A 13,046-nucleotide genomic window follows, 5' to 3' on the forward strand; every position below is an offset into this window, starting at 1 on the left:
ATACCTCAATGAAGTCTGGAGATTTGCTGTCACCTGAAGGTGGTCTATGACTGTTGTAAGCTCACCTTCAACAGTCAGTCATCGAGGTATGGAAAAACTGGAATTTCCAACCTTTAAATTGTGCTCAGACTTCCGCCATCACAGCACAAATCTAAAATGCTGCTGGCCCAGCTTCTGTGGGACTGCAGGACTGGTATATGAATGTAGGAGACTTGCATGCCCAAAGCCAACATCCAGTCGCCTAGATACAAGGCACAAAGAACCTAGGCCAGTGTCAAACTTTTCAATTTTTCCTTCCACAAGAAGGCAGAGATCTAAAATAGGATAAAGGTTTTCAATTCTATGGCATGAGGAAATAAAGGGATTAACAGCCATTTTCTGGCTCCTTTGGCCAATAGAAACTACACTTCTTGGAGCAAAATGAACTGCTGCTCATCTGAAAGCTGGTCTGATGTGAGTGGAAGATGCGGTGAATAAAAGAGGAATGGAATGGTACAGCCTTGTTGGACGTTCTGAAGAGTCAACCTGTCAGATCTTGTAATTTGTCACCGTTAGGAGAAATATTGGACCCTGCTTCTCAGTGTGGCTGTGTGCCACTAGGGGCAAACTAAAGTGATCTGGTGGTTTGTTGTAGAAATGGCAGAGGACTGGGAAGTTTATTGCACCTGGTGGCCTGGATGTAGTCTGCTTGATAGCTCGCCCTCAGTGGGGGTTGTTGCCGCAGCGGTGGGAATTAACAGTACGCCAATCCTCTGCAGTTACCTCGATGAGGCCGAAACTTGTTAGGATTCTGTCTCAAAGGGAGAGATCTCAAAGGGGCAGAGAGATCTCAAAGGGGCAGAGAGATCTCAAAGGGGCAGAGAGATCTCGAAGGGGCAGAGAGATCTCGAAGGGGTAGAGAGACCTAGGGAAAGTGCTGTGGTCAAACTTTCTCTAAAAGTCTTTAATGCTGAAGTGACTTCACCGAACCAGTCTGATCCATCGTTTGGCATGTTCCTCAGACAGGCTTGCACATCTCCCAAGAAGCCTGTGAATCTCATCCAAGCATGCTGTCGAAGTGTCACACTAATACCAACTGCTATGCCAAAGCAGTCGGTAGTGTCCTGTCCAGAACAGATAGCGTCGTTTGTGCCATTCTGACCATTCCGGGTGGTTAGAGCAAGATTGGTCCAATATTCTTTTTGAGGGCTGCCAGCTAGATCTTAACCATGTCCTCAAAGCATGGGTATATCTCCCCAGTAAACAGCTACACTGGCCGATGAATAAAAATAGTCTTCCTAAGAGCTTGGATACATTTTTACTCTGTCTGGGGAAGTCATAGGGAATTAATTTGCGTTCACCCTACTGGTGGTAGCCTGAACCACCAACTTTTCGGGCATAGGGTGCGGTCCCAAAAAGTCAGGGTTGTCTGGTACCAGACTGCGGCATATAGCAACATGCATGTTAATTGGTGGAAAGGAACAAGGCTTCAACCAGATACCAGTCAGGTTGTCATGTCCGGCCTTCAATAAATGAAGGGAAAAGTTCAGATGACGTTTGTCCAGGTTGCAAAACTTCTACCAGTACATTAGTTTTACTACCATGGCAAAGGAGGCACTCTTCCATTGAAGAGACAGGGGAGAACACAACCCAGTGTCCTGGGCCATGTCCAACCCACTGGCAAGTCTATTCATAAATTGTCATCATAGCACTGGCTTCTACCAAGGATTGTCGCCTCTAATTCGAGTTAGAACCAAAAAGTTGTTGGAGCACTGGGGTGCAGCTCCAAAGAAAAGGCATAGTTCTACTGAGTCGGACTGGACTGGGGCTGGTGTGTCCGTACCGCTTCAGGACGGGGCCTTATCAGGGCTAAGATGAAATCAGCTTGGAGTCAGAGAGGACGATAGCAACAGGGTCTTCATCTGGCATAGTTGGAGCTTGTGTTTGCTCCAAAGAGACCGGTGCGGAATTGGGTGCCAAATTGGTAGTCCGCTCTAGTCCTGGAGTGGAACCTGAGGCAGGTTCAGTAGTCACAGAGCATTGAGGATGCAACCTCATAAATTGATTTGGAAACTCTGGGTGCTTAGGAATCAGTTGCAGGATTGGTTCCTCTGTGGAGTGACGAAGCAAGAAAACGAGGACCCCGGACATCCTCTGGACATTAGATTGACAGTGGCAGGGCTAGGGCAAATCCTATTCAGAAGACTGACTAGGCCCTCTCACTGGAATGGCCTTGTGACTGGGAATGGGTCCACTTCTGACTTCGTTGGACAAGACTTACAAAACTTCCTTCAGTGTTCCGCACATACAGCTTCACTTTACGGGATTGCCTTCGGATTCATAAAGGCATACTTTGCAAGACTTCGAATTGTGCGCTGAACCGAAAGAGCGGAGGCCGACCTCAAAGGAATCAGTCACAGAAATTTGCTTACAACCGTGCCTAAAAGGATTAAGTTCTGTAGTTTTAAGAGGAGACCTTGTTCCCTGGGAAAAATAATTTTGTAAGGAAAAACTAGTCAACTAATAAGGAAAAAGTTGGAAGTGAGCTCCAGATCAAAGTACGGAGGAGCGTAAAGAAAAGAACGGACATAGACGGGTTGGAGTGGAGCTTACATGTGGCTCCATCGTTCCTTCTGGGGTGGATTAAAGTCCGCACTGACCCGAATGATACTACCAGCACGCAGGAGCAACGCCCTTCAAATATTACGGAAGCAGTCTGTGCCTGGGGATATTCTAAAGGCAAATACAATAGTTCTTTGACAACAGATGGCTAAAAGATATCTAGAGAAGAGATATAAAATGGTCTATATTTGGGATTATGACGTGCATATCAAGTCGGGATGGTGGAGCAGCAGAGCTAAAGACTTAGCTTTGACACCACAACAGTGAGCTTAATGTTGACTTCCAGAAGTTGGACCTTTTTTGAAGTTAAAAAGTAACTATTCCTCATTCAGGAGCAATATGTGTCTAATGTTAAGAGCGAATAAAAGTTAGAAAATTAAGCACTGACAAATGCTAGGCATTTTATTATGTTTACTCAGGTTTTACACTAATTTTATTAATATTAGATCTGATCTTTCAAAGGGTAACCCTTCTAATCAACCACTTACCTACCACTTAACTTTGAATTAGTCTCATCTTAGATTTAAAGTACAAGTGGAGTCTGTGGTTTATGGATTAAAAGGGGTATCAAGAACTATCTGGGTTGATAGTAGAAAAATCAAGAAGGGTAACCATCTCAACCGCTTTGTAAATATCTGAAGTTTTCACAGCCAGTCGCCATCAAGGACGGCACAGTGACATTTAAGAAGCTGATGATCAGACAGCAATATAAGGAGTTCTAATTGACTATGATTTGTTTATTGATGCCCGTTTGCCAGCTGTTTTGCTTTTCCATCTCAAAGTCCTGTGTAGAATATTTCTATATGATCTAATGCAATAATCCATTCTCGCATTGACTATTGTAATGTAATTTTGTTGGGATGTCAGTAACTTTCTAGTATGATCTGGCATATAGAAGCCAATTGTCCAGGCAATGATAAAAAAAACAACTTTTCCTTCAGTGGACAATTACCACCACCATGCATTCACCACTTGCGGGGTTGATTTGAGAAGAAACCTGGACCGAAATCAGTAGTAACGGACAATAAATTTCAATAACTTCCAGTGTTTGATGATGGGGATATAGGTGCATGCAAGCACAGAATTTTTGCTAGCAACCTGTTCTTCATTCCTAAAACAGGTAGTCTTTACCTAAGCCTCCCTCTCTCTTGTATTGCCACAAAGCACTTGATTCAGCTTTCTCCCTCAGTTTGTAATCTAATTCTTAAGTTTTTCTCTGCTACCAAAGTCATTTTTCCTTGGGGACAGATGCAAGCATCAGCACCACAACATTCCTTGTGGCAATGCTTCATTCTATAAATGTATATGATCGTCTGTGCAAAACGTACAGTCGCCGGTGTTCAGGGACTGCAGTAGTGGATACAGAGCCAACATCCTGTCTTTTTTCTCTTTCACCCATGTTTAGTACTTTCAAATCCAGGATGGCTCTGAATTCTAGTTTTGTGCTCTTTTGCTACCTTCCTGGCTTTTGCACAGTATTGGTTTCATGGGAGCACATGACATGCACTTTTTGAACCAGCTGGTCCACATGTATGTACAGAATGTTTGCAGCATCACATCTGAACAGGAGTAAATTAGGTCTAAAATTATTTTTTTAACTGCTAGACAATTAATGTAAATGTTGTTGAGATTTACTCCATCTGGACGCTCAAGAATGTGTGGGTGGATGGATGGGGGGTAATTGAGGGAGAGTTATTGCTTCTGTGTGGCTAGAGATTTTAGCAGTATTAGCCCATTGTCAAAATTCTCAGCTTCCTTCGGTTTGTAATCTCAGTTTCTAGAAAATTCCGTTGCTTGATGTTGTTAGTATAGTTAATTGAGAATTTTCTAAGAATGAAAATGTAGTTTTATTTAAGTTTATTAAGTGATGTCAGGAACACAATTTTCATACCTACAACCCTGAAGAGCAGGTGGAGCTAATTTCGAACATCAAAAGAGAATCGAATCTACCTAATACCACTAAACAACTCTCAGTAAGAAAATGGAACACAGTGGCCACCGAGAGCCGTTAAGGAGGGAGGGAACAAAAACAGAAATCAAGTGTAACGTTTGCATCACATCACTGAAGAAAGATCCCTCCTTTAGAAGCATCTACAAGCCCTACAGCAACCAGACAACTTACACCCCTTGCAGCGCTCAAACCCCCCCGCCCCACCAAAAGCCATCACTAGAACGTTATCCCCTGTTAGGGCTCAGACTATCTAGGAAAGTCCTGAGAACACATTTTTCTCCTTTGTGTTCTACTGTGAGCTGCCTTATCATATTCTACTTCGTTAACAGGGCCTTTTTTATAGGTTACATAGATAGGAGTAGATCTGGGAAAACAAAAGCTGGTTGGTCTCTAATCTTTAGCTTTTTTTCTGAATGGCCTCTTGAATGATATTATCTTTTCATCTCACTGAGTTTACTAACACTCTGACCATGCCACCAAACCCTCCCGACCTGATTTTTGCCCACTTGAGGAAAATCTGAGGGCTCTTAATGCAATCACTTCCACCTCTGTAGAAGATATAACCAGCTGGTCGGCCAGCACTTTAGTCCGGTGAGGGGTGAGAACACGTAATAAACACAAATCCTTCAGAGTTAACAGTGGGGTTAGAAGGGTCCATCACGAAATCAGGCACACCTGAATCAGATTTCAGAGGCACTTGAACATTCAATCAGTTTTTGTTTTTACAATTCAATTGAAAACTTATTAACAGCACAGGACAATCACAGAGCAGAGGAAAAATGTGACACTAAAGGAATGCAGGTGAGTTCAGAGTATGCGCAGGTGCCTCAGCTTTTGTTAAAATGTTCCTAAGATTCTACTTCAAGTTGGATGCAAGTAACTCACGACAGCATATTAGTGCAGCAAACATTCTAAAATGGTACAATCTGATTTCATTGTTTAAAACAAAAAAAAATCAATTTTTTGAAGGAACTATTGTACAATGAAGTCTACATCAATAAATGAAACAGATGGATTTATATCAAGTCTGTTCAGAGAAATTGCAACTAAGCGTTTATTTCATAGGTTTGCTCTCATTGACTGAAACAAAATTAAACTGGAAAATACAAAAAAGTACTAAAGTCATTTTTATGAAACTCAATGATATGAGACAGACATTTGCCTTTAAGCCCACAGACCAAATCCCAAATATTTATTTATTTATAAACCTATACTTACCATCAATTAGTTCTTCTTTAAGTTTTGTTAACTCTTTTCTCATTTCTTCTAAAATATCCTGCAATTGACAAGAATATTAGATGAGCAAGGGTTACTTGCAAAAGTTAGAGCACTAATACTATTTAACTAATATTAAATTGGATGTGTTGCACCATGACCAGCACCAATACTGACCATGGCTGGTATCTGTATGTTTAAATAAAGTTTAATCATTTAAGAACTAATTGCGCTTCACTTGTGTTGTAACCAAGACAAAAACCTGTGCATCATTCCGTTCATATCTACAACACTCGTGTTCTGTGTTTGTTAATTTGTCACTGTGATCACGAATTGGAAGCACCTTTTTTTACACTTAGATTGTGCATTCTTGGTTTCACATCTTGATTTCAGGACAAGGACGGGTCAGGAGTAACCAAAATATTTGGAATTATCCAGAACCATGGACCTGGTTCCCAAAAAAAAAAAAAGCTTCTGGTCCCTAACAGAATAGCATGCTGTTTTATTTATTGAATGATCACGCTATGTATTTTATTTTTACTGTGGTTTTTATATTGTGATGGTTTTTAATAACTTGAAACAATCAAAATTCTACCTATCCCTCAATCTACCTGCAGATTTCTCACCTTTTGAATATCCAAGGTGCCAAACTGGATCCAGAAATATTTCCACAGCACTTGCAAGAAGGCTAGGGCACTGGTGCCATACTGGCACCAGAACCGCCACTGCAACATCACTGGAACCTTAAAATAGCCTCCACAGCACCCTGATTTCAGTTACCATCTATATTATTTTCTACGGCAATGAGGCTGAAGGACGATCCTGTTAAGGTGCACTGCATCTAATCGAAATGGTACATTATTAACCTGGCATTTTTATGATCATCCTTCAAGACTGGGATGTGGGAGGGATCGGTGAGGAATCTGTTTCTAGTAGATGGAGTACCGTCCAGAAACAGAGAAAGTCCTGGAGGAGAGAACGAGCAAAATGGCCTATTGAACTTCTGAATCTAAGCAGGAGTCCTTAGCAAAACTATGAAGGGATACACATGTTGCCGCTTTACACATTTCGACCACCAGAAATCCCATCGCTAATACAGTGGTGGACTTGGCCCTTGTGAAATGGGCCTAGATGCCCTTAGATGGTTCTTTACGTAGTAGAGCGCAACACATTTTAATGCATAAGACGATCCATCTCAAAATCCATTCTTGTTACCGAGGGCCCTACAAACAGCTCATAATCGGCCATAGAATTTTTGGTATGGTCAATATAAAAACTGCCCTTTTTGGATCTAGCATGTGTAATCTCTCCACCTCCTTGGTGGGATGTGGGTGCTGCAGGGGGTAAAAAAAAGTGACAGGCTACTAATCCAGATGCAGAGAGGTCATTAGATTGAGCAGCAAAGTGGTTCTAAGAACTACCTTGCCGGGGGAAAAAGGGAGGGAATGCACTCCGCACTTGCAAATCACTGACCGGCCTCACTGATGTAAGCGCAACTAGGAGAACGGTTTTAAACATTAAAAGCCTCAATTGGCAACTATGAAGTGGCTCAAATGAATAGCTCAAAGATGTCAAAACCAGTTTAGGTTCCCACTGCAGCATGACAACTACAAATGGAACAAGCATTTGCAATGCAATAGGTCTTGCATTAGGAAAGTTAGAGCTATTGGTATTGTAAATGACAAATTTTGTATTTATGTGTTGGTTTTGAAAATAGCTAAATTAATAGCTTTGTCATTTACAATTCCAATAGTTTTAACTTTCGCAAATGTGACAACTATAGTATTTCTAATGCAATATGTGTTGCATTTACGTGACTTAGATGTATTGATATTACAAATAACAATGGCTTTTATTTTTTTTAAATAATTAATACTTAAATAAAAGTTATTGTAATTTATAATGGCAATAGCTTAAACTTTTGTAAATAACTTTTGTGAAGATTATGTTAAGTGTATTTTATTGTGACGAAAATCCAATAACAGAAGTGAAATATTAATATCTTTATGTGACATTTGTAATAAAGCTTGAAACATTGAGAGAACATATTTGAACTTGTTGTTGAATGGTTGCACAGATTGATGCTGTGGTGGCGCTGAGTGATGTTGTGGTGGCGATGAGTGATACACATGTCGGTTTGCACGACATATGCAATCACCATGTATATCTATAGGATGAACAAACACTCGGGCAATCCATGCACGGAGACGTCACCAAGAACGTTTAATATAGCGAATATAACGAGAAGACTTTGACAGAAGTTACACAGTTGAACAAGGTGTGAGACAATTGAAATATGAAAATTATATTACACCCAGAAAGCACCGGAGGGAGGCATGTTTACAAATGGCGAGTTTGCATACATGTAAATCCATTGTTATGTTTGGGTTTCTGTCACTGAATTTAATGATATTGAACCGTGAGTGCATGTTCTGCTCATTAAACTGGAGCTGTGGATGATAACCACGTGCACCTCTAAATGAACGAATTCCTCACGCAGACCACGGCGTGGAATGTTTTCCTCTACGTAGTTTATGAAGTAGCAGCTATCTGTTTTTGCCCCCTGGGGGCTGCTGCTGCAGTATTTCACGGCTCCGACATACCGGGTCCTTCGAGAGCCAGTGGTGCGGGGCTGCAGGCCTCGCGCCTGTACATATTTCAGGCACCTAGCATGCGGGTGAAATCATTCCCATCTGCAGCCTAGCGAGATGCAATCATTCGCCTCATTCCTGCCAGCAGACCCCGGCCCATACCAGGCCTTCCTGGCGGCGGACCCCAGCGCGCGCCAGCTACTTCTGTCGCCTTCCAGGCCCTTCGACTCACTAGTCAGCCGGCTCCGAATTAAACTCCTCAAATAACCAGCTCCAGCTGTCTGGACAACTGATTTCACTGGAAATAAGCTCCTCCATTCCCATTGTCCCCTGCTTCCCATGCAGGCCGCAGCCTCTGACAGGAAACGCGCTGGTGGGATCCTCCCTCGAGCTCCGGGGGTCTGTGGGAGCGACACCACTTACCAGCAGTGCGTTATAATAAACACACTATTAAAAGACTAAACACCAAAGACGTCAGCTGGCCACATATCTTGAGATCCACCTTCTCACTGCATGTATTTTTAATCTACGGCACTCGCAAGCTTTGTCTTGTAAAATCACACCTTTAATGGGGGCAGTGAGACTACAAGCCCCAGAATCCAAAGCGGCGCTGTTTGAAAAGCCAGGACAGGCCCAAGGGCGTTCGTGACACGGGGTCATCTGACAGCTTTGATGTCATAAGCAGAGACCACACTTAAAAAGTGAGAGGGTTTCATCCACTGGATCCGCGTGACAATGCCAGCCCCAAGGGTGGCTTGACCTGCACTTAAAAACGAGTCGACATGCCATTGCCCAGTTTTCTCATAAGTGCGGCACGAGAAGCGTATGGAATCTAAAACAGAATGAAAGAACAGATGAGGGCATGCAGCCAGAAAAATTCAAAGTTGCGGAGAAACAGTTGACACTACACATTGTCAGGTATACCCACACGGGACACGCCCCTTTGTATCTCACTGGCTAAGAGCAGAGATTGTTGGCGCAATTTCGCCGCTCTTTGGGTTTGGTTCTCACCGTTCTACTAACAGCTGCGGGTGAGACAGCGTGAGACAGCGAGAAACGCGAGTGCTGAAAAGTACAATTTTCATACAGAGGCTTTAAGTTGCTCGGGCCGTAAATCATGGCCATGCCATTTAACAACTAGAACGCGTGCTTACTTAGATAGCGACAGACTGCCAGGAGAGTGAAAGCTAATCCATCTTTAGCAGCGGGCCCCGAAATTAATGACATAAGCACACAATTACACTAAAATCACCAGTCCTGCGCTGCCATCAGCTCTTTGCCGGCCTGTGAGCAGTGGGAGGGCGGGGGCTGCCTGCGCATGCGCGCTACTCTTCAGTTTTGTTTCGTTTGGACGAGCGCGAGCCCGGAGAAGCGAAGTGCCGCATGAAGTCCCGGGTCCCAGGAGGGGGCCCGGGTGAAGACCAGCGGGGAGACTGCGGGGGCCCCCATGCCTATGGGGAGAGCTCCGCTTCTTGGTAGAGTGGCAGAGGAGCTCGAGTGCTCTGCGGGGCTCCCTTGGCAGATGGTGCGAGCCCGAGTCCGACTCCGGTGAGGTAAGGGGGGGGGGGGGGGCTGTGTGCCTGCATGTGTGTGCGTGTGTGTGCGTGTGCGTGTGCGCGCCTGTGTGCGCCTGTGCATGCAGGGGATGGGGCCTGGCTGTGTGCGCGCCATGTTTGCATGCAAGCCAGGCGAAAGCAGGGGCTGTGTGTGCGTCTGCGCAAGCGCGCTCGCTCCCGCGGTGAAAACTGACAATGGGAAAGCGCGTGGCACACTGCTGTCCACATTCCCAAATACTGGTCACAATAGTTGTCGAAGCTGACTGCAATGAATGCTTACGCATTGAATGCAGGTCGTGCTTCGACCTAAAAATGTGTCTAGCCCTTCCAAAATCTGAAAACTACTGACAACTTAAACAAGGATGTTAGCTCAGAAAATAGAAGTATCAGCACACAGGAAGATGGAACTGTCTGGCTCCGCACTGTCACCGTTCTGCTCTGGAAATGATGTGTAGGGCCTATACAGTTACACTGACATCAGTTGCTTTCAAGACGGTCCATGCCTCCAGGCGTGAGGCCCCAAAAGTAAATCCGTAGAGCAGTGTGCAGATTCCTATACTTGAAATCTTATTAATGGATAGAGTCCAATCACAAAGGGGAAGATGAGCGGGTCAGTGAGGAATCAGTAACAGTCTCCATCAGCAAGAGTGTTACCAAAGCTAAGTAATTTATTCTTTTGATAGACACTACGAGTAGCATGTACCAGGTCCTTTGCATGGATACCAAAGCAGTAATGTAAATGTAAATGTAAATGTGCTGGATTTGTAGAGCGCACGGCTGCCCGTGAGCGTCCCGGCGCTTGCTTAGGGAACCCGTCCTGGTATTCCCCTGTGAGAAACCCCGGCAGGGTGTCCACAAGGTGAAAGCCAGGCATCCCGCCGCGTGGGGCCGTAGTGGAGATTAAGCAAGCTATTGCCCAGAGTCGCAGAGTGTGACCCCGTGGGTTGAGTAGGCACCAGAGCGAGAATTGTCGAGTCCGTGGAATTTTTGAGCCCGAGACCTGCCGAGGCGGGGAAACGAACCCTGGTCCACGGTCGATCTCAGCTTCCGGGTCTGCCGCCTCTAACCACTGAGCCACGCTCCCTACCAAAGGGAAGAAGAATGTAGATAGACTCAAAGCAGAAAGTCCTGCAGGACTGAGTGGGCAAAGAGCCCTTCTCAGCAGACTTGGCTGTCCAGATAACAGGAACGCTGCTTGAGGTATAGGGTATTGGCTGCTTCTCCGCCAATGCGCAACATACAGGGCACAACCCAGAGAGAGAGGTTACCCTTCTGGACAGCCTTACCTTTTTTCACTCCGGGGAGCCCTACAAAGAGCTGATAGTCCACCCGGTGGTCTTTTGGGTAATCGATGTGGACGCTGAGCGCTCTCTTAGGATCCAAACGATGGAGCCCCTCCTCCATGATGGAGACCCTCTTCCTCTTGGGACTTCAAATCACTCTGCAGAGCCCACTTATGCCACCTGGCGTGCTCGACCAGTGGGATGCACGTGGCCACCAGACCCAGAAGGCTCAGAGTCTACCACTCTGAAATCCAGGACCGAGGCCGAGAGATCTGTATCACAGTCCGAATGTCCTGCACTCTCAGCACAAAACTGAACAATGTCAAGAATGGCCCCAGCGAAATTAAGTATCAGAGGAGTCAGGTGTGACTTAGTTATTGTTGATAGTGAGCCCCAAAGAAGACAGGAGGTCCGCCGTGTTCTGGAGGTAGTTGACCGTATAAATAAACAAAACGGAGGAGTATCACCACAGGACCGGGAGGTGGCCCTACTGGAGATGGGGAAATTTATGAAGACTCAAGGAGAATTATTCCTGGTTTTAATAAACCCCTCACTCACCAACCTGGTTGGTGACATGCTTCATCATCATCATCATCATCATCATCGGAAATCGGAAATCGGGGACAGAGCGCAGTCCAGAATCTGTTGCGACCTGGAAAGGACAGGGTAGTTGTGCCTAGAGGCTGCCCGCCGACTCCTCGAGGATCTTTTTTCTGTTTCTTTTACCCCTCCACACACCCAAAAAAAATAACCAGCTCCACTGTAATTCAGGTGTCGCAGCACACCCGGACGGCACTCGGCAATCCGGGTGGGCCCCGATGATGAAGCATGTCCCCAACCAGGTTGGTGAGTGAGGGGTTTATTAAAACAAGGAACAAATCTCCTTGAGTCTTCATAAATTTCCCCATCTCCAGTAGGGCCACCTCCCGGTCCTGTGGTGATACTCCTCCGTTTTGTTTATTTATAATTGGTCTAGGGGACCAGGAGTACCTCCCTCCACTCTTGTGGAGAAAACATTACTCTCCCATTGTTTTTGATATGGTAGTTGACAGTATGCAAAAGACTGGCACCCTAACTTACGAAGATGCACTGCCGCCACCACCATCACTTTCGTAAACACACAAGAGGTGCAGGTGAGACCAAAGGGGAGGACAGCAAATTGTATATGGTCTACTCCCAACACAATCCACAGGTAGTGTTGATGGGCCAACCTATGGCCAACACGATGGGAATAGGCCTCCTTCAGGCCAAACACCACCATCCAGTTATCAGGGTTAAGGGCAGACAAGACCTGGGCCAGGGTGAGCTTTATGAATTTCTCCTTTTGGAGGAAGAAATTGGGAGAACACTGATCTAGGATAGGCCGAAGACCTCAGTCCTTCTTGGGCACCAGAAAGTAGCGGGAACAACCACCACATCCTACTTCTGGCACTAGCAGCCTCTCAATAGACTTTGGCCAAAAGGGGGTGCATCTCCTGCAACAAAATGATGAGATGGTCAGTCAGTGGGTAGAAGTTGGAAGGTGCAGTGGGGACGAATTTAAGTTTAAAGTGTAGCCTTTGTGACAAGCTGGAGGATCCACTTGTCTGATGTGATTGCCTGCCAGCCTAGATAGATGCAGTGGATTATGCCTCTCACCGGGTGGCCATTACCCTTAAGCGTGGGGGTAGGGGAGGGAAGTGGCAGACTGAGCAGCATGTTGACATTGGCCACAGGGGGTACCACATCCTCTCCCACAAAACTGTTTGGGTGGGATAGACTGGCAATAGGTAATGCCTCTGCTGCAGCCATAAAAGGAGCGCTGTAATTGTGGCTGTCAAGTCTGGGTGGAAAGAACCAGTGTGCAAGC

At 45.2% G+C, this 13,046-nt stretch overlaps 1 protein-coding gene across 3 annotated transcripts in view; it reads right to left on the reverse strand.

Annotated features, from left to right (window-relative positions):
* The window catches only part of ENAH (ENAH actin regulator), a 681,857-nt gene that overhangs the window by 41,063 nt on the left and 627,748 nt on the right, over positions 1-13,046 (reverse strand). For all 3 annotated transcript variants that reach the window (XM_078647528.1, XM_078647526.1, XM_078647527.1), the window contains one exon: positions 5,771-5,828. In XM_078647528.1, the coding sequence (XP_078503654.1) occupies positions 5,771-5,828 (58 nt within the window). The remainder of the gene's footprint in view (positions 1-5,770; positions 5,829-13,046) is intronic.

This window comes from Lissotriton helveticus, chromosome 6 (genome assembly GCF_964261635.1).
Source record: "Lissotriton helveticus chromosome 6, aLisHel1.1, whole genome shotgun sequence".
Classification (NCBI taxonomy): domain Eukaryota; kingdom Metazoa; phylum Chordata; class Amphibia; order Caudata; family Salamandridae; genus Lissotriton; species Lissotriton helveticus.